General features: G+C 29.7%; 1 protein-coding gene across 1 annotated transcript; it reads right to left on the reverse strand.

The window, feature by feature from the left end:
- Positions 1-2,785: 2,785 nt before the first annotated feature.
- Positions 2,786-14,142, reverse strand: LOC136208839 (protein PIN-LIKES 7-like). Its single transcript, XM_066000094.1, has 11 exons — positions 13,950-14,142; positions 9,317-9,584; positions 8,020-8,099; positions 6,847-6,971; positions 6,642-6,763; positions 6,347-6,547; positions 6,158-6,274; positions 5,977-6,077; positions 5,668-5,720; positions 4,093-4,278; positions 2,786-3,093 (listed from the first exon to the last, which is right to left on the reverse strand). Exons 2-11 carry the CDS (start codon positions 9,449-9,451, stop codon positions 2,969-2,971), a joined length of 1,245 nt encoding a protein of 414 aa, XP_065856166.1. The 5' UTR covers positions 9,452-9,584; positions 13,950-14,142; the 3' UTR covers positions 2,786-2,968.
- Between the last annotated feature and the right edge of the window lie 9,757 nt (positions 14,143-23,899).

Here is a 23,899-nt window from a genome sequence, read left to right on the forward strand (position 1 = left end):
AGTCCTTTATCTGAAAATTAGTGAAACCCCATGGGTTTTATTTGAAATTTACTCATAAATAAAAGAGAAAATGAATGAATAAAAAGTTAGGACACATATATGCCTTTGCATTTGTTCGTATTGTCACAAATGTCCTTATATCAAATAAACAAGTAAATATATCTTTATATTTTTCAAATGACACAAAAAATACCTTCACCTCACCTCACTTATATCAAATAAACAGCTAAATATGTCATCATAATTATTAACAACTAACAAATACACCTTTAGTGGTGTGATGACTTGACAAACAAAATTATGCCAAATAAGCTTACCGTTCAAATAAGGGTATATTTGTCTGTCGTTAACAATTACGAGGGCATATTGACTGTTTATTTGATATATGAACGGATATGATAAAACAGACAAATATAAAGGTATATATGTATTAACTGAGAAAAACACCATAGAAATGAGTACTTAGGACAAAATTCACATGAAGAGTGTTGACCAAAAAGTCATTGCAAAGTCAACAATTATATATGTTCATAGAAAAAGGATTGAACACTCTTCTTGACCCACATCAAATAGTTGAGCCATGGTCCTTGAATTATTTTTTCATTTCAATTTCATCCCAATCAGTTTAACCTTTTCAACAACTAATTCATTATATAATATTATGTATCAAAATTAAAGGATAAGGAGTCAATTTTACGGCAAATTATTAGAAGTACCCGGTTCTCCATATCAAATGGAGGACCTTCCATACATATTTTGACACATGTAACATAGATCCGCACATTTTATAAAAGGCTCCACTATTTTAATTATTACGTGAGGTCACAATACACATGTCCAAATATGAATTGGGGGTCCTCCGAGTGACATGAAAGACCCGATGCTTAATATAAGAACTCCAATTTTACACATGTAAAAGCTCAGTTTTATGATAAATTCTATAGTGGACCAGAACCAGTACTGGTCCCTCACTCAGATGCTGACATGGCATCATCATCTCAGTGGACAAAACCAGTATTGATCTCATCCCATTGTAGAAAATTTCCAAATTTATCCTCAATATACTAAAATCGTTCTATATATTTTTCTTTCATAGTTAATATTCGTAGGCATTTTCTTAGAAAAATGTAAAATTGAGCACGGGTTTTATACATTGAAGGTAAAATTGAGTTAAAATTACTATCATTAATATAAAATTGGACTATTTTATACGATAAAAGTAATTCTATTTTTTCCAATAATTTTAACCCTTGACCCAAAATTTAATGAAGGTTGAAATTTAAATAATAATACATTAAGAGTGCACTATACAAGTTCAAGGGTGTCGTGATGTATTCAACATTAAATAACTAGACGATGATAAATGTCGCAACGTTACTTCAAATTTTTAGACACACCAGTAGCAAAGTCGTAAATAAAAAGCACAGTCAGACCATACTAAGGAAACCCATTTTAGCATCAAATTTTTAATACTAAGTCGCGCCGAACATCATTATCGTATATTGAACCATGAGCACAAACTGAAAAATACCCACCTTCCAAAACTATCCAAACTATAATCCATGCCTTCATTATTGATCTACTTAATCTTTAATTAATTTTTCATTAAATAAGTAATTTATTAATTACATTTCATTAATTAATTTGCTATTAATTTCATATCACAACTCTAATTGTTACTTGCCATGAATGAGGTTGCCTCGTGTGATACAAGGAATTGTTACGTCCTTAATTAATAAAATAAAATAAAATAAAGTGAAAAAAATATCATTCTAACATGAAAAACAATGCAATTACAAGAAACTCAGTATATAACGGCAGTAAATCCGTCAATAAATAATAAGTATAGTCGTCGATATACAATAAGTATAATCACTTTCATCTAATTTTTTGCTCTTGTTTGGCCTTTTATAAGTCCACCATTGCCATTTTTAGCACACTTGATGCAGATTCGACACAGTATTTAGATCTTTTCTTAAGGTTTCTTATGAGGTTAAGGTTCAACGTCCTCCTCAAAGTGACTCACATTATCATCAAACGAAGAAAATTGTTAACAATCATCTTTTTCACCACGTTCTCTTTTTCTTCCACCTCGTCATTAATTGGATAATCAAAACCATGAAATTTACGGTTAATTTAAAAAAAAATCCATGTGATTTCGTAATTTGTAAATAAGTGCTTGTGTTTTTTTATTAAAAACAGAGGATTGGCATTTTTTTTATAATTTTTTATTCTATAGTCAATCAACGGTCAAATTAGCATTAATGTCAGTCTAAAAGTCCTTAATTTATAAATAGAAAAAAACTTCAGTCCCCTGCTTTTAATAAAAAAAAAAAAAACTAGCAAAACCATAAAAAATTTTTAAATCAAGCCTTAAATTTAATGAAAATCTAACCATTTGACTCATTTAAATAAAGTTGATACGTCATCAGACTTTTTTAATACTATTACCGTTTTAAACTATTATCAACGGCAGTTTGAATCTCAAAACATATACTTATCAGTTTTTAAACCACGAGACTGTATTTATAAATCCGTGAAAGCAAGAAATTTATTTGTGTAGTTTTCTCAACAAATAAATAAAGACAATAAATACAAATTTAAGAGGTGTTTCGTTACTACTTGCTACTTTTGTCCTCTTGTTTGACTTTTCATTTTAAAGTTGAAAGTTTTAAATATTTGGTTAGACACCTTATGTTTGTTTTTTATAGTTGAAAAATAGTTTTTTTTTTATAAAAACAGAAAAGCATCATTTTTCAACCGTAAACAGCAAACAGCGGCATCAAACAGTAAGAGCCCTTAATCTTCTATTATATTGAAGTAACATAAAAAAAATTGTGACAACAACCAATCCAATAACACTCATATATTCTATTTTTCTTCACAATTACTAAGAATCAATAAATAAATAAAAAATAAAATGAAATCACAAAAAATAAAATAAAATAAAACATAGAAATAATTAAACTTAGGATAAAATCCACATGAAGACCGTTGACCAGAAAGTCATGGCAAATGCAGCAATTATATATGTCCATAGGAAGAGGACTGAACACTCTTCTTGACCCACATTAAATAGTTGCGTCATGGTCCCTGCATTGTTATTTCATTTCAATTTAGTCCAAATCAATTTAACCTTTTTTTAATATTATCTATGCTTTATTATTTGTTCAGATTATCCAATTGACGCTCTAAATTTTAGAGATGTGTCATTATTCTGCTGAATTTATTTAAAATGTTGTATTAGCCCTTAAGTATAAGTGTCAAAAATAAGAAGAGATTTGAACAAGTTAAAATACGGATCATTTTAAACAAGTTCAGTGTACGAATAAATCATTGTAAGTTACTTGGTTCGGTTATAACCGAACCGAACCAAAATACTCGGTTCGGTTAGGTTCGGTTTGTAATATTATTCAATTAGATTCAGTTTTAATTTTAGGTCTTAGTCGGTATTCGATTATTTCGGTTCGGTTCGGTTCGGTTTTTAGACTGAACCGACTGATGAACACTCCTAATTTGTAACAACTTCGGTCTTCAGAATTTCAACACTTTGAACAAGTTTCACGGGGCAATATGTTATTGAAAACAAGTTTACGAGACTAACGAGGGGTATATTGTACCAATAGTCACTCAAGTTTGAAGGTAGTTTCAAAAAGATTAGGGATAGGTACTAAAATAGGTCTATGGTTTTTGGAGAAGTATAAATTTAGACTTCACGTATAAAATAACACCAATGTAGACTTAACGATTAAAAAAATGTAGCAATTTAGGCTTCGACAATGGAACGTGACACGTCATTCATATTACTCCGTTAAATTCTAATTTCTCTCTCCACGTACAATTAACATAAGTAATATGAATAACGTGTCACGTTCCGTTATCAAACCCAATTGGAACTCTAAATTAGGTTGGGCTGGGCTTCGGCTGAGTATTTTTAGGTAAAAGCCCACTGGATCCCGCCCATGAACATGTCTAAAATAAACTGAAGTTCAGTGATCTTTTTGAAACTGGCATCAAACGTCACTGAAAATTACTGCAATTTACCCGACTAACGAGACACGTTTAAAGTTCAAGAGACCCGTGATTACGTACCAATATTCATTGCAGGTGGGAGAGTATATTGAACCATGAGAACGAACTGGAAAAGATGATCAGATGGAAGAAAACCAAGATTTGAAGCAGCTTTCACTATCCAAATTCCAATTGCAGGTTGTATCACATAACGAATACATACTATCCATACTATTATCCATCCCTTCATTCTTGATCTTCTTAATCCTTCATTCATTTTTCATTAAACAAATAATTAATTAATTGGATTTAATTAATTAATTCGGTATTAACGGTTAAAATGGCTCTCAAACGAGCTAATCACGAGCAATTTCGTCTAAACTTCGAAGTTTAGGTGTATCAATTCAGCCCTCAAGTTTGGTAAATTTTACAAATTTTTGGTGTTAAAAATCATTATATTCGGGTCAATTTGTCAAAATTTAACAATTTGGGGACTGGTTTGATACTTAAATTTCAATTTGGCCTAAATTGATCGTGATTGTCAATTTTAGGGACCATTTTCTTGATCTTCTTAACCCTTAAGTAATTTTTCATTAAACAAGTAATTAGTTAATCGGATTTCATTAATTAATTCGGTATTAAGCGTTAAAATGGCCTTCAAACTTAGCAATCACGATCAATTTAGCTCAAATCGAAGTTTAGATATCAACCCAGCTTTCAAGTTGGTAAATTATGACAATTTGGCGCATATGTTATAAATTTTTGGTGTTAAAACTGATTGTATTGAGGTCAATTTGTCAAAATTTAACAACTTGAGTAGTGGGTTGATACCTAAATCTCTATTTGGGCTAAATTGATCTTGACTGTCAATTTCAGGGACCATTTTCACCCTTAATTCCATAATTCTTTAAGGCTTAAAATGGCCCTCAAACTTGGTAATCGATCAATTTAGCTCAAGTCAAAGTTTAGATATCAATTCAACCCTGCAAATTGTGACAAATTGATCCAAATTTAATAAATTTTTGGTATTAAAACTGGAATTAAGAGTCAATTTAGCCTCTGAAGTTTGCCAATTTAATCCAAATCGAAGTTTATGTATTAGTTCAATCATTTGTTGGCAATATTTAACAAATTAGCTCAAATACAATCGGTTTAATACTTAAAAGTATGTTAAATTTGAGCTAATTTGTTGATAGTTGCCAACTTCAGGGATTGAATTGATACCTAAACTTCCGATTTGGACTAAATTGATCCTACATGCCAACTTCAGAGCCATTTTGACCATTAATTCATTAAAACTAACTGTATTCTAGTTAATCTGTCAAAATTTACCAACTTACGGGCTAAATTGTACCCAAATTTCAACTTAGGTGTTAATTCGGTATTACGGGTTAAAATGCGCTCAAACTTGGCAATCACAATCAATCTAGCTCAAATCGAAAATTTAGATATCAACGCAGTTCTTAAGTTTGCAAATTTTATAAATTTTTGGTATCAAAACCAATTGTATTCGGGTCAATTTGTCAAAATTTAACAACTTGAAAATTGAATTGATACCTATATTTTAATTTGGGCTAAATTGATCATGACGGTTAATTTTAGGGACCATTTTCATTCTTAAATAATAATTTAATACAACTCTAATTTTTTACTTACCTTGAATGAGGTTGCCTCCTAGTATAAGTGTGATACAAGGAATTGTTCCGTCTCTAAAATAAAATAAAATAAATAGTGAAAAATAAATACGATTCGAACGTAAAAAAAACAGTACAATTTTAAGCTAAACGTTAAACATAATGCAATTTACAACTTTACTAATAGAATATAAGAAACAAAGTACACATTGATCCGTTAATGAAAGAAAAGGCATTACTTTAACGGACGTTTCAAGTGTAAATGTTAGGTTTAATATTGCACTGTTTTTATGATTAAACGATATAGAAAATGACGTTATTTAATTCATACCCGAGTAGTTTGATGGAATCTTGGATGACATGGAAAGGAGCTCCTTCTCCGATTATGAGGTTTCTCAAGAATGTAACGGCTCCAAATACGAATCCGAGAATCTGATAGAAAGATTACAAAGTCAGTAAGTCGATTAATTAATATATTTTTTATATCCAAGAATGTTACCGAGATTCCTTACTGCAGCAATCGTAGGAGGCGCCATGAGCTCTTCTAGAATCTGACTGAGAGTTCCCCACAGTTTACTCCAAAATGATTTTTCGCTCCCGTGTACTTGCGGAAATTCTTGGGGAACAATCTAAATTAAGTAGAACACACGGTTTCGGTTTCGGAACGACACGAATAATTGTTGAAAACGAAAGAAACTTACATCATCAATAGATTTGGCTGATGCGAGATACACCGGAACATGTTCTTCATTTTCTCCCTTGAGAAGATGAGTCTCTTGATTAGATTCTAAGTCCTTGTTCGCTTCTTTTATGACCTCTTCGTCTACTTGACTCGTTTCGAGTTTTGCAGCAGAAGAACGGATCAAATGGTACGTGTATGTCCAAATGTAGAAACCACCAAGCTGCACCAAATCGAAAACGAATAAACGAACAAATAAAGATCAAACTCTATTCATATATCGAAATTAGTACTTTGACTCAAAATTGCAACATTACCGCCATGGAGAAAGATGCGTAGGAGAGTCCGATGGTCCTGCAAGTTTCGCGTTCACCGAAAGGGCTACCCGCCTCGTTACAGATGGCAGGAACAATGATGAGGAGAAGATTTCCCAAATTTCCTGATGTGAATAGCAGCGTTTATCAGGATTTGAATTTATGGATTGGATCGAATATTTGAAGAAAAATATTAAAACGAACTTACCTGTCGAACATGTAGCAATAACGAGCCCCTCGAGATGAGGGGCTGGTTTCATTACTTTAACAAGAATCCATCCAAGAATCCCTCCGATCAAGAAGGTGAAGCCGATGTTAATTGGCATATACCACCTGAGATGAACATATGGGAAAACCATAGATTACGGAAACCGAAACAGAAACGGAAAATTGAAGCAAAAAAGTGATATTAGATTTAAGATACAGATTTGCAAATAATAAGAAATGAGTTTGCAATACAGAAACGCAGCAGCAGATTCAAAAAAATCGAGAGGGGAGCAAATGTTATAGAGTATATCGTTAACCCCCGATTTGTTTAAAGTGACATGATTAACCCCAGGAGCGGAGACAGGGGGCCCGGGTTCTTCCGGCCGCTGGAACCACCATGGTCACGAGTAGTTTCGGCCCCCCTGTCTCCATGAAATTTAAGGTGTTGTCGTGTTCCGGCCTCCTATTTCTACGAAATTTAGATCGGGTGCTGAATTAGTACCCAAAACTGGTCCACGTCCTGCTAGGTTCTCTCTAAATCCAAAATTCCAATTTTTTTTTTTGCCTGTTCTAAATCCAAATTTCTAATTTTTTTAGTCTGTTAGACTCTTATTAAATCCAAATTTCTAATTTTCTTTAGCCTGTTAAGCCCCTTTTTAAACCTAAATTTCTAATTTTTTTGGCCTATTAGGCTATCTCTAAATCTGAATTTTTTCTATCAGAGACCGTTTTAGCAAAAACACCACGTGTAAAATTGCCCCCCCCCCCCATCTGAACAATCCTGTATTCGCCACTGATCAACTCTCTTTTCCATTTGGTAAAATAATAGAGAATTTAGAAAATTAAAACCTACGTCATTTTAAACATGTTTGGAAGATAATAGATTACTACGAGCAAGTTTAAGAGTCAATACGTCACTTCAAACAAATTCAGTTAATTAATATATGATTTTAAGCTAGTTCGGAAGATAACGAACATCCAAAAAAAAGAGGGCAAAATGACCTTTTAACAGTGGTGGAATCATGAGGGCAAGGCGGCAAGGGGCAGGTTGCCCCCTGCCCCCTCTAGCTACGCCACTGCAGAAACGTGACTCGACATGGAAATTTTTGGTTTCCGAGAGTTTCGGAAACTGAAACGTTTCAAAAAAAAAAAGGAATACAGGATTTGGGCATACCATGAAATGATATCTTCAAGTGTAACTGTTTTTGCTAGACTAGCAAACATCAGGGAAGGTGTGAACACAATGAACACAATCTGCATTGTCAAAAACAATTCTCAAACATAAATAATAATAATAATAATAATAATAATAATAATAATAATAATAGTAAAAATAGTAACATTAAAGGTAATTAATTTATTAGTCTCCGTTCAACAAGAAATTATTGGAACCACTCAGTCCACCGTGTCAAATAAAGGACCTCTCGTACATATTTTGACATGTATAATATGACCCACACAAATTAGAAGAGATTCCACTATTTATTTTTATTAAGTGGGGTCACAATACACGGATCTAAAAATAAATTCGAAGTCCTCCAAGTGACATGGAAAACCGGATGCTTAATATGAAAACTCACATTCAACAGTATAGTTCCTTATATTTGAATTATGGCTTAATACTTCTCCAACCCTTAAACTTGTCTATTTTTGTCACTTAACCCCATATATTTAGTTGTCAATCTTTCAGCCCCCTAAACTCACAGTCGTAATACATTTAGGCCCTTTTTACCTACATGATAGTGACATGGCACATAAGTGCCTCCTAATGTTGGTAACACCAACATGTGCCATGTCACTACCATGTAGAAAAAATGGACTAAATATGTTACGATTGTCGAGTTTAGGGAGCTGAAAGATTGACTACTAAATATTAAGCGGCTAAGTGACAAAAATGGACAAGCTAGAAGGGCTAGGGAGGTATTAAGCTTGAATTATTAAACAAGTTAGAAAGACAAAACTGTTAAATAAAATAAAAGTTAAGTATTAAATATTATAGGCAAAAAGTATCATTAGGCCCCTGATCTTTCCCTTTTTGATTCATTAAGCCTTTGATATTTTATTTGGATACATTAAGCTCCTGATCGTTTATTTTTTTTGTCTCATTAAGTCCTTGACGACCAAAAAAGTAATTTTGAACATAAAATTCGGTTAACAGACTGTTATTCATTGCACCTGCATTCGAAATTTATATTTTTTTCACTATTTGAAAGCAATTTCGGGTGTGTAATATGGCTATAGGAAAACTGTAAAAACCTTAATTCAAACTGTAATTTTTTTTAATAATTTCAAATAAAGATGAAGTTAATAATGTACTTTTAACAGAATTAGATGCTCACAATCCAAATAAAAGATCAATGGTTTAATGAACCAAAAAGTGAAAGATCAGGGGTCTAATGATGCTTTTTGCCAATATTATATTATTAAAATACGAGTGACTAAACAATGTGTTAGATAAAAAAATAACTGACCTTGTTTAAGGATTTTCTGGCATCAGCAGTAAGAAGATTGCAGTAATTAGTAGCTAATAAAGCTCCTAATCCACTGATTAATATGAGTTGTAAATTAGGCATTGTTGCCACTTCAAACAGTGTCCAGAAACCCATTTTTAATTTGCCTTTTCTGAACTTTTATTTGATGAAAATTTTGGAACTTTCTTCTCTCTTGTTTGTTGAGAATTTTGGAACTTTTCTTCTCTTGTTTCTGTGACAATAATCCTAGTAGAACAGAAGAAAAAACCTGAGAAACAAAACAGAATGAAGTTAGGACAGTAAAATTCAATTAAAAACCTCTAATTAATAAAAATCTTCATATCATTAGGAGATTCTATACTTGTTCGGATTATCCGATTAGCTTTTTGAACTTCAGAGGTATCTCATTAACCACCCGAACTTGTTTAAAATGTTTTATTAGCGTATGAGTTCACGTAACAGAACAATAAGAGATTTGGGCAAGTTGAAAAGTGTATAATTTTATTAAGTTTATTGTAACAATTGTAATACGTCAGTTTAAGCAAGTTTAGAGAGTCAATATGTGATTCTAAACAAGTTCAGAAGGTAACGAGACATCCTTTAATTTTAGAGAATCAATATGTTTTTATGGCCAAGTTGAGTAACATAACATGTATTCAACCTTACAAAAATGTAGAATTAGAAGTAATAATAGGTTATCGTTGTTCCATTTTTCGGAACTACTTTTTGCCTTTTAATTCTAAACAGGAAAAGCATTTAGTAAAATTTGAAAACTGAAAAATCAATTACCGTCAAACAACAAACAACAAACAACAAACAGATAAACCAAACAATTCCTAAATCTCGTGAAATTAGGAGAAGGAGCGAACCTTGTAAGATGTCATTTGCCTAATACATCACTAGTCCCTATAGTAATTCAAGAAAGTCGATTGCCTTTTATACTTTAAAAATATTATTGTATTTATCCGTTGGATTGATGAAATGACTTATTGAGAAAAAAAAGAGATTTATAACAAATTAATTGTACGTTTATTTTAAACAAGTTCAGAAAGGAAATAAACATTATAATAAGTTCATGAATTTTTTGTAAAAAACAAATGTTCATGAATTCTTTTAAAAGAATTTTCATGTTGGTTGAATGATACTATCTACATTTTATTTATTTCATGAAAATATTTTTTTTATGTTTTTAAAATTATAGAAAATACGTTACAAATAAAAAAAAAACAATTTAAAACTATCGAATTCTTAATTTCAGACAAAAAAAATATTAAATTATTCTTTAAATATATATATATATATTTTCAGAAACAAGACTTACTTTGTAAAAAACAAAGTAAGCATAGCCTTTACCATATATATATATATATATATATAAATATAAAAGTGAAGATCAAAACATCCTGAGACTTAGATTTAATAAACATATATCTAATGGTGAATGAGTATAAAAAAGTGAAGATTCAAAACATCCTGAGACTTAGATTTAATAAACATATATCTAACGGTACTTGCTCATTAAATGCTATATATATATATATATATATATATATATATATATATAAACAACAAGACCACCTTTCAAAAAAAAAAAAAGGACCAAATTAATATGTCAGGTAAAATAAAATTAATTTTGATGTGATAGAAAAAGAACCCATAATGATTATATGAAAGTCTAAATAATGAAGCATGTGACAGATAGTATTTTGCTGATGTGTTGCTTTCATTTAATGGACCATATCCTCAACTATTATTATTACTATTATTATTATTAAAACATAACTATTAAATTAATAAATAAATCCATAAAAACTCAAATAAACAACATTAAATATTCTATTAAAGAAGTAAGTGTCAAATCTTGACAGCTACAATAGACCCCTCTTGTTTTTTTAAATATTTTATTCATCAATTTTAATTTACAAAATATAAATATGGAATTTGTTTTATTTTATAAATTTATACCTAAGTTGATTTTGTATGACATCTCAAAATAATTGTTTTAAAGACTTATAATTATTTTACTTAAAAAAAAAAAGACTTATAGTTATTTATTTATTTATTTTACGGATTTAAATAAATTGTAATGTGTATCATTTTAAACAAATTTAAAAGACAAATAAATCACTGTAAGAAAATTCAGAGAATCAATATATCATTTTAACCAAATTTATGTAGCCAATAGATAATTTTAAGCAAACTGAGGGATGAACGAGATACCGTGTAAATTCAGAAACCAATCGATCTTTTCGAACAAATTCAGAAACTATTCATGTATTAAAACATACTTTTAATAATCAAAGTCCAAATTTTATAGAAAAATATGATATAAAAGTTCAAATTATTTAGTAAAAAAAAGTATTAAGAATAAAAATTAATATCAATAATCAGTAGTGCTCACCTGAATCTTGAATAACCAAATAAATTTGGTCATTCACCGTTAGATTCAAGCTTATTAGAATCATGTGGTGGAGATACAAATCATCCTAAAGCTTAAATTTAATAAACTTGGAATAAAATAAGTATTTCACTTTTTTCTAAATAAAATAAGAATTTCACTTAATATTATTATGTAGATCTAGATTATAACTGGTTTACATATATGGTTAAATTGTTATTTTTTTTTACAGTTAATTTTTTAAATTTGGACTTTTCTATTATTTTAATCTAAATTTACTTATTAGGCAGCAACCATATACAAAAATCATAATATTAACTCTAGATCTTTATTTATTCAATTTCTCAAACCGGAGACACTAACTCTTATAATAGGTTAAAAGAGAGGAGAAAAGAAAAAATTACCTCTCGAATAGATGAAAATGTATTTTTGGAATTTAAATTTAGTAAGTTTTTGTATTTAGTTGTTACGGAATAAATATGCTTAGAGAACTTGTGAGACACTTACAAAATTCAGAGAGCTAACCTATTTTTATGGACAAGTTTAGGGAGTTGGTGATACAAAATAAGCAAGTTTAATCTAATAAAATTCAACGAGCTAATCTACTTTGATTTACGGGATAAGCTGCAAAAATATACCTAACATTTACCGTTAGGAGTAATTTTACCCATAACGTCTATAATGGTGCAATTTTACCTTTAACGTTAGCAGCTAAGAGCAATTTTACCCCTAATATTGATAAGTTTGGTCAATTTCATGGTAAATTATTAGAAGCACCGGGTTCTCCATGTCAAATAAAGGATCTTCCATACATATTTTGATACGTGTAACATGGACCCACGTATATTATAAGAGGTCCCGCTATTTTAATTATTACGGGATCACAATACACGTGTCCAAATGTGAATTGGGGGTCTTCCGAGTGACATGAAAGACCCGGTGCTTAATATAAGAACTCCAATTTCAGACATTATTAGGGATAAAATTACTTTAAACCATCAATATTAGAAGTAAAATTACATCATTCTAGACATTACGAGTAAAATTACTCATTGTTGTAAATATTATGGGTATTTTTACATCTTATTCCTCGTATTTACTTGATTAATGATAAAGCAGTAATAATTAGGAAAAAGCCAAAAAAGATTACTTACCCGCAAACAAAGAAAAAGAAAAAAAAAAAAAAGGTCCTACCAATGTGGATTACGTGTCAAAGTTCAATGCTTCGTAATCATAACAAAAACAGAATCTAGAAACAAAGTTTTTCAAGTTTTAATGAAACACAATCTCACTCATCACAGGTTGTTTGTTAGATTGGATATAGGAAATGAGATAGGGATAAAAAAAAATATGAGATAAGTTATTCCGTATATTTAGAAAATAGAAGAGTGAGACAGATAAGGGATAAGTCTCTTATTCTTCAAATCATATACTCAAAAAGGGATGGTATAAGAAGGTGGGATAAGCTCTTGCGATTTTAATAGGATAGAAAAGTCAATCTTATCCATCAAATTAATGTCATGTAGTTTAAATAAGGTTAAAATAGTAAAATATACTATTTTATCTCTATCCCTATCCCACGTACCAAACATTAAATAATAATTCTTGACTATCATATTTTTATCCTTATCTCAACCATTTATATTTATTCCTATCTCAATATTTATCATTGTCCCTGTCGCAATAGAATACCAAAAGCCCCGCAGTATTAAAAATATATATCAATTTAGATTCTATGTACAAAATAACATCAATATAGATTTAACGGTTAAACTAATACTGTTAAAAAATATACTGTATTAATTTAGATCTCGATAACAGATTGGACAAGTTATTCATATTACTCCATTAACGTGTCTCATTCTATTATCGATGTCTAAATTTATATATTTTTTAAAAATTAAACTTATATTAGCATTATTTTATACGTGTAGCTAAATTGATATTTTTCCAGAAACCATAAACCTATTTTCCTCTATCCCTCTTTTAAAAAAAAAAAAAAAACATGGATTCATGAACTATATTCTAGCAGCCTTTTATGCAAAATCAAAATTTATTTATTTATAAATAAAAGAACAACATATTTGCAGAAATTAAGACACTAATTTTATTTTAAATTAGTTATATAATTGAAAACATAAAATTAATCATAATGGAAATCGAAAAAAACAGAAGCCAAACAAGGAATAAGAAATTGAAGAGAGAGAGGAAGAAGTTTTAGAGAGAGAAACGAACCTGGAGAATTGAATCGAAGAAGATGAGGAAGAAAGATGGTGGAGAAATAATAACAAATCAAAGTACGCCATTAAATCTATAGATATATATATACAATTCAGTGTTTGGGAGAGAGATGGGAAAGGAAGGAATCACAATTCGAGAAGAAAAAGAAGAGAGGATGGAATTGATTTTTGGGCTCCTAATTTTCTTATATGAGTTCTATTTTTATTTGATTACTTATTTTGACAGACAGACAGCTAAATTATTCTGAATAATATTCTGGGGTTACTTTCAAATAAATGGGGTAAATTACATATATGGCCATTAAACTTTGTCGATTTTAACATTATAGCTACTGAACTTCAATTTTTAACAGTATGGTCATTGAACTTTGGGTTAAGGTGCAAAAATACCCCTAACGTTTTAGATCAGGAGCAATTTTATCTCTAACGTTGATAAATTGGATCAATTGGATCAATAATTCATCAAACTGTCTTCTCGGTCATGAATCTTGTCATTTACACTTCACATGTACGCCATTTTATCAATGATAAATCACAAATATATGTTGGGATGTGAAAAAAATATAAAAATATATACTGTCTTTTGTACGAATTGGACAAAAATATTCAAAAAATTCACCGAATTTATAAATATTAATATCCAATGCTATTATTAAATTCTAAAAAATATAAAATCATTTTTTTAGAACTTATTAATATGCAATTGGTGCAGAATAAGGAACAAAAATATATGTATTTATAATAGTGTCTGAAATTGACCCAAATTATCAACGTTAGAGGTAAAATTGCTCTTGGCTACTAATATTAGGAGTAAATTGCATAATTTTAGACGTTAGGAGTAAAATTGCTCCTGACCCAAAACATTAGGGGTATTTTTGCACCTTAATCCTTGAACTTTACACTTTTTAACATCGGTAGACCACTCAACGCCTCAAAACGACCGTTGACGGTTTAAAAATAAAAGATTTGAAGATTTAATGATATTCTAAGAAACTTTAATTTTTGAAAATTTTCGTTTTAAGGTCATTTAAGTATTGTTTGGTTAGGAGAGAGAAAGTGACTTTTTAGAGAGAGAAAGCTCCAAAAAATGTGGTTTTCGAAAATAAAAAATGTGGTTTTATGGTAAATGTCGTTCTGAACAACTTTAATACTTGATATTTTCATTTTGAGATCGTTAACTGTCATTTTGAGGAGTTAGTTAAAGTTGAGTGGTCACCGATGTTAAAAAGTGTAAAGTCCGATGGTAATACCGTTAAGAATTGAAGTTCATTCGGTATAATATTAAAATAGGTAAAGTTTAGTAGCCGTTGGTGTAATTTATCCCAAATAAATGTTATGTTTCACGTTTTTTTTGCAGATTGATATATGTGGATTTTTTTTTTGTTGCAAACTCAAACATGTGATTTGTAAAAAATTCCTGTTTTTATTGATTCTATCAAATTTGACCGATAACGATTTCAAAATGAAAATTTTACAAAATTAAAGTTGTTTAATATTATATTTACTGGGATTCTCTACTTTTGTAAAATGCTACTTTTCAGGTTTAAAATGCAAACAGGAATTCACTAACCAAACACTTAAAACTCCCACTTTTGATGTGAAAACGCAAACAGAAGCATAAAAATAAGCAACCAACCACCCTTTTAGTATCATATTTACTAGTCATGTTTGACAAATAGCTGCTAGTTGTTAGTTGATTACATTAGCTGTTAGTCGATTACCTTCTTGACTGACTGATTGTGTAAACTTGTTTGGTAAATATTAGCTGATAGCTAATAGTTATTTGTGTAAAATGATAAATAAGGACATGGTAAAACATTTATTTTGGGTTAAAGAGTAATAATTAGAGATAAAAATGTCTTTAAACAGAGATTAAGCAATAGAAAAAGCTCATAAAACTAGCTTTTTCAAAAATTAGTTTTTTTTTTACCTGATAAGCTTTTTCAAACATTTTTTCACCAAACACCAATATTAGAGGTTTGACTAGTCAAAACTCTAATCAGGATCACTATAGAACCACTTTTTTTTTTATTTTTCAAAATCATCGTTTTTTTAGTTTTCTCATTCTAAACGTTAACTTTCTCTCTCATAAAAAGCAACACTTAAATAAGCTCAAACCTAAAAAGTTGAAGAATTAAAATTATTTAAAATATTATTTAATTCTTGAAAATTTTCATTTTGAGACTGTTATAGACTAAATTTTGCAAAGTCAACAAAAAAAAATGAAAATTTTACGAATCACATATACTGATCTGCAAAAACGTGAAACGAAATAATATATATTTATTTGAAATTAACCCATAATTTTATTTAGAAAAAAAATTGAAATTAAATTTGGCTCTCCGAAATAAATAAATACGAAAAGAAAAAACAATAAAAGGTCCCCAAATAAATCCTGTAACAAAAATGTCTGGTTTATAAGTCTTGTCATCTCCATCCTATAGTACTTATTTATAGATACATTTATTTATCCTCAAATCCAAAAATAATATTGTCATCTCCATCCTCCTATAGTACTTATTTATAGATACATTTATTTATCCTCAAATCCTAAATATTATTTTTCTATTTTTATTCACATGGTTGATAATGGCTGAAACAGTAAAGAGTTTTTTGGGATAAAATTAGAGGTTTGAGCCACTTTGGCGGTTTTGACTAGTCAAACCTTTAATAGTGGTGTTTGGTGAATAGATGTTTGAACTTTTTGGAACAAAATTAGAGATTTGAGTTATTGTAGAGGTTTTGACTAGTCAAACCTCTAATATTGGTGTTTGGTGAATAAAGGCGTGAAAGAGCTTATTGGGTAAAAAAAAACTCATTTTATAATCCTTTTCAATTAGCTTAATGCTCCATCTCTTTTAAGGGGGCGTTTGGGTGCTCCTTTCCGTGCTCATGTTTGCCTTTTCAGTTCAAAATTGAGAGTTTTAGGTGTTTGGTTAGTGACATTCCTGTTTGCTTTTTACACTTGAAAAGCAACATTATGTGTTTGGTTAGTGACCTCCTGTTTGCTTTTTACACATGAAAAGCAACCTTTTACAAAAGCAGAGAATCTCTGCTTTTTTGAAAAACAGTTTTTTTTCAACAGCAAACAGCAACTAACAACAACAAGTAGGAACATCAAACATCAAATCGTAACAGCAAATAGTAGGTAAAACAAACGGAGCCTAAATGACATTTTTACCTCTAATTATTACCCTTTAATCCCAAATAAATGCTTTTTAATGTCTTTATTTGTCATTTACCCAAACAACTATTTGCAATTTTGAAGTTAAAAATGAAACCTTAAAAGCATCTTTGTAAGAATGGCATAACATATCCTTACTAAAACAATTATATCAGTCTTCTTTCACAAAAGATGCAATGAGGATATGAGACAAAGTCTTAACACTTCAAGACGAAACTCTTTTATGCGCAAGTCATTGAACATATCTTCAAAACGTGGACTCGGTGAGGAAAGAATCTCGCCTAATGTCAATCTGAGTCCTCAAATATGACTGTAGAATTCAGCTGATAAGTATAAGGATTTGTCAAGATTGATCCTCCTTATTGGATGGATGTCCGCATCAAAATGCAATAAACAATCTGATATAAACTATATGAAATTTACTCTTTACTAATATAATATGAAAATGTCAAATTTTTTAGGAAAATATCACATTTTTAACATGATAAGTCCTTTTTTTTTTAGGAAAATGTCAATTTTTTTACATAAAATTGGTGGCTCCCATCTTTTAAAATTGCCTATTGAAATATTAAAGCTTATACTATATCAAGAGAAAAAAGAATTATACCAAACATTTTGAATTAAGGTTACCTAATAAGTCAATTTTATAATTATAAACACATATACACCATTACAAAATGGTAATTGCATGATAATTATTTAGCTTAATACATATACAGCCCCTGAATTTGTTCTTTTTTTTTTCATTTTACCCCCTAAACTTAAGGGACAACCTATTGACCCCCTAAACTTCCAAAAAACCACTCAATTTACCTCTTCTCTCCGACGTGGCGCTGACCTGGCAAAATACAAAGCTGCAATAATCTAAGCGCCACGTCAGAGAGGAGGGGTAAATTGTGTGGCTTTTTGGAAGTTTATGAGGTCAATAGGTTGTCCCTTAAATTTAGAGGGTAAAATGAAAAAAAAGACAAATTCAGAGGACTGCACATGTATTAAACCTAATTATTTAATTGTTTAAAAAAAAGATACGAGATTATTGAATTTTTTGATATATTAATATTATAAATATATAGTAAATAATGTTAATGATGAATGAATTAATAATAATAATAATAATAATAATAATAATAATAATAATAATAATAATAATAATAATACCACTTGTTATATATAAACTAAATATATTTTAGAAGAGATAGCAAACTCAAACTCTCTAACTTATTTTTTTATATATTATTAACAGCTAATGCTGAAGTGTTAATTAACAACCAAGAGATAGTTTTTACAAATAAATAAATAAAATAAAAACTAATACATAGCAAAGTTCAAATTCACAACTCAAATTAATTTTGATTTTTCTATCTTATCAATTTTAAAATAATATATTTTTCCTAAATATAAAATACCATGAATAATTAAGCATGTTATTAAAAAAAACATAACACCCATTTTACTCCTCAAACTAAAATTTCAAAGTCAACTAGAACTTTTAACTATCAAAATCATCAATCAAATCCCTGAACTAAGCAAAAATCATCAATTGAATCCTCATTCTAAACAAAAGTCATCAATTGAGACCTCATCGAAAATCATTCGGCTGAACAATTTTAACTCTCTTCCCCAAACTCATTTTGAACTAACACATAGATTATTACAGTCTATATCATACAGTCACAATTTCTGATTTTAGGATAAGATGGTGACTCAATTGATTGTTTTTGCTTCAAGGACTTGATTGATGATTTTGATAGTTTAAGGTCATAATTGACTTTATAGCTTTAGTTTGGGAAGCCAAATGGGTGTAATGCAAAAAAAAAAAAAAAAAAAAAAAAAAACATAACACTAATTTGACTCACTAAACTAAAGCTTCAAAGTCAATATAAAATCTTAAACTATCAAAATCATTAATCAAATTCTCGAACTAAGTAAAAATCATCAATTGAGTATGCATCTTATCATAAAATCAGAAACTTTGACTATTGTATATGGACTTGAATGATCTATGTGTTGGTTCAAAATGAGTTTGAAGAATAGGATCTAAAACTGTTCAACCGAATGATTTTCGATGAGACCTCAATTGATGATTTTTACTTAGTTCAGAGACTTAATTAATGATTTTGATAGTTTAAGGTCCTGATTGATTTTAAAACTTTAGATTAGAGAGCCAAATAGATATTATGCTTAAAAAAATGAATAAGTAGGTATGAAACACATGTTCAAAGGCAGTGTACGAAATCTTTCAACACAACTAAATCAAAACGTGGAATTGTTTATTTAAATAAGAGATATGTACGAAAATGGTCTCGATTTTTTTTTTTTAAAGGTTGTCTTATTTTTTATTTTTTAGTTTGAGATTCGTAGACACTTTTTAAATGCATCCTTTCTTAATTAAAGTTTTTTATATAAATTAAGATTCGAATTTGAGGTTTAGTTTAAGCGATTTAAAGCTTGAACTATTAAAGTCAACCTTAATTTTTTTAGAAAGCGTCAATTTCACCTAGTATATAAAATAATATTATTTATTTTTTTTTATAAAATATCATTTTAGGTTTAATGTTCGTGAAATTATAACTTTTTCATTTACACTTTTATTGAATTTAATAAGAAGGGAAACATATTGTCTTACACGTAGATCCATATATCTACGAAGTTGCACCAATAGAAAGGCTCAGATCTGATTGGTCGGAAGAAACTAATGGTGATGATTAGTTTGCACCTGCTTTCATACAGATTATGATTCAAGAACAGCAGTAGTTTTCACCTAGTCAGTGACTGACCAAGTGAATTTTGTCAGTCGACATTAGATTTAGGCTTCTTAAAATCATATGGTGAAGATTAAAACAATCGTATGGATTAGATTTACACCTCCTAAATCTAACAGTGACTGATCAAATTCACTTGGTCAGTCACTGACCAGGTGAAAATCACTGTCAAGAACAGTATGAGATTTTTGTAATCTTTTTGTTTTAGTTGTACTTTTATTGCTGGAGGAAACTAAATGATAACAATTTGTTTACGCTCATAGTTGTACCTTCCAATATAATTTAGAGGGCTTAATACATTTTTATCCTTTATACTTGTTCACATGTATTTTAAAAGGTTTTATTTACTCCATCAACTGGCGTAAAATGATCAATTGATTTTCTAAAAGATACCTATTAGCTCTTGAACTTTCTTAAAGTGACTTGTTACCCTATGAACTTGCTTAATTCGTCCACATTTCAATTTTTCTAAAATCTTTTCATACTCTGTCACGTGAATTTTAGAAAGTTAATAGATCACTTTAAACAAGTTTAAAAGAAGTAACAAGCATTTTAAAAGTATAAGAGGACAATTGACTTTTCTGAACAAGTTAAGAGACTCGAGATGTATTAAACCTAACTTTTATCTTTATAAAAAGGCCTAAACCATACGCAACCCCTCAACTTGTCAATTTTGGTCATTTTGCCCCTTGAACATACTGGACGACCTATTTGCTTCATCAACTATTTAAAAGTGGTATTAACAACTCCCTCTTTTCATTATGACGGAAACAAAATGAAGTTCCAACATTAGTACAAATGTTTATGGAAGTATTAGAACCAGTCTGCATATATTTAGATGATTTAGAAGGAGTTAAAGCTATATGTAATTTTTAAAAGAGAACTTATATGTACTAACCTCATTTGCAGCTTGTTTTAGTAGTGCACCACCCTTTTTATTATGACCTTGGTGCTTGCAATGAGAACATGTCATGATTGTTTCCGTTATAATAATAATAAAAAAAGTTGCTAATACCATTTTTAAATAGTTGAAGGAGCAAATAGATCGTCCTATCAGTCCAGAAGACAAAATGACAAAAAATGACAAGTTCAGGAGGCTGTCTATGATTTAGGCCTTATAAAAAATGTTAGGATCCCATATGAATTTATTATTATTATTATTATTATTATTATTATTAGTTTAGTTATGATAATACAAAAAAAAAAATTTAAAATAATGAAAACTAAACTAATTAAATAACAAATATCTATTCATATGAGATCTTAACATAAAATCTCAGTTTCAAGATCAAGAATATTTGCATCTAACACTAGATTTTTTAAAATAAATAAATAAGAACATAATATATTAATCACGAGACAGAAACATTATTAGAAACTAGATCTAAACAGTGAGTTAAGGGTCTGCATCAGTTCCGTTTAAACCCGGACATCACACCGAATCGATGAATTCGGTTTTTTGGTTCGCCATTAGTTTTATTTCAGGTGCATTTTGGTATTCAGTTCAGTTCGGTTTTTCAAACAACAAATAAACCAAACAGATCTTATAACTAAATTTATAATCCATCCTTCTAATATATATATATTAAAAAAATTAGTCCCATTTTTAGCCATAGATCCTAGACGGTCGCATTGTCACTGGAACTACCCATAGTATATTATGAATGGTTTTTGGACCCCCGACTGTTAGAACTACCCCTTATTATTGATGGTTTCGGCTCCTGTTTCAGATAAATTAAGGTTCAAAACGGTTAATTAACTTATATTTAATTACAAAATTCAACTAAATTAATATATGGTAGACGATAAATTTCTTTAAATTTGTTCAAAACGATTCAATTTTACTTCTGTAACCAAGTCTAGATTAATTTCGAGAAATTTTATATTGGTATGTAAAAATTGGTTCTGAACCACACTCATGTAAAATTAGGTAAAGTAGGTAAATTACACTCATAGCCACTGAACTTTACCCATTTTAACATTATAGCCACTCAACTTCAATTCTTAATGGCATGGTCATGAACTTTACACTTTTTAACACTAGTGACCACTCAGCTTTAACTTACTTCTCAAAATGACCTTTAACAACCTCAAACTAAAAATATTCAAGAATTAAAGTTATCCAGAATGACATTTACCATGAAATCACATTTTTTATTTTACAAAATCACGTTTTTGGAGTTTTCTCTCTTTAAAAATTTAGTCTCTCTACTAACTAAACAACACATAAATGACCTCAAAACGAAAATTTTCAAAAATTAAAGTTCCTTAAAATATCATTAACTCTTCGAGTTTTTTATTTTGAGACCGTCAACAGTCGTTTTGAGGCGTTCAGTGGCCACCAATGTTAAAAATATAAAGTTAAGAATTGAAGTTCAATAGCCATATTGTTAAAATGGGTAAAGTTCAATGGCTATGGTTATAATTTACATAGAAAAAATTTGAGCAAGTTCGATTCAAAAAAATTACACACATTCATGTAAAACCGACATCACAATGGACCAATCCTATATTCGCACACAGAAAGCTTCGACTCTTTTCTTTACTAGACTTGTTCACAGGTACGGGTATTCGCCCGGCCCGCCCAGGTCCGTGTCCCCTGGGTTGAGTTTGAACATGATAATTTATTTTTAGATCCAGACCTGCTAAAGTCCGCATCTTTTTTGGGCAGGATTGAGATTTTTAAAAATAGCACGGGCCAGTCACTCTTGTCTGTTTATTAATATTAATTAATAAATTTATATATTTATATATATATTAAATTTAATTTTAATTTTTTATTATTAAAAATTATACAAAGATATTTAGATAGATTTGATTTTTGAATCCGAGCACAGCCCGGTTCAAACCTGCCTAAATTAATAAAATGTTCGACTTGGTTTGGACTGAGTATTTCTAGATAAAAGTCGGCTGGATTCGGTCCGAATCCGGCCCGGAAGACCCACTCCGGTCAGGCAGATTCCAGTCAACAGCGGCGTCAAGGGAAAAGGGAGGCGCTCCAACTCGAATTATTAGCATCATACGGCTCTCTACTCAATTATTATTATTTTTATTATTATTTTTATTATTTTTCTTTAGAAATTTAAATAAACAAAAAAATCATTTTCATTTCCCCACATATTTGAATTAATTTATTGAGATGTTGGGCTTTCTTTTGTCTGCAAATAAATCAATTCATTCACATGCACATCTTTTGTCCCTCAATTATTGACTATATGTATTTTTCTAAAGTATTTAAATTATATTTTAATGTATAGAGATCTAAGGGAAATTAATTAATTAATTAATAAAAAAATATATTCTAAAAAGAAATAAGAACAAATTTTTTATTTTAAGCAAATAAGAACAAACTATCATTTTTACAGAAAAAAAATATTTTTTATTGGAAATATGAAATGTTTAATATTTTTTTTGGTAAGAAGGGAAGAAAAAAAAAACAAACAAACAAAAACCTAACCCGGGATCAGTCTAGGAAGACTGACCCCAATCCTATCCTCAAGAAGAGAAGGTAACAGAAAAGAAGGAGGAACGGAAAGGGTAGAAACACCTAACATCCCCCCATGCCCAGCAGCTGCCAAGCGATCCGCCACGCGGTTTTGCTCCCTATAAATATGGGAGAAGGTAAGAGAATCGAAGGCAGGACGAAGTCTCAAGATGGCTTTAATGAGATTCTGACTCTTAAGACAAACAGCGTGTCTATCCGAAATCCTATTGATAGCCTCCAAATTGTCAGACTTGAAATGTTTAATATTTAATATTAAACTAAGATACATTTTTATATTAAAATTCAATATTAATAGATTATTTATTTTCTTAGCAACATGCTTTTTTTTATAAGGGTAAGATACAAAAATACACACAACGTTTATAGCCAATGATACAGATTGAATCGGACTTGAAGGTTTTAATTGTAAACCTATAAAGATGTTTCTTTTCAAGCGTAGTTTGAAGTAGTTAATCCCAGAAAACAAGTTGATAAAGCTCCAATGGAGACTAAAA

This window comes from Euphorbia lathyris, chromosome 10 (assembly GCF_963576675.1).
Source record: "Euphorbia lathyris chromosome 10, ddEupLath1.1, whole genome shotgun sequence".
Lineage (NCBI taxonomy): Eukaryota > Viridiplantae > Streptophyta > Magnoliopsida > Malpighiales > Euphorbiaceae > Euphorbia > Euphorbia lathyris.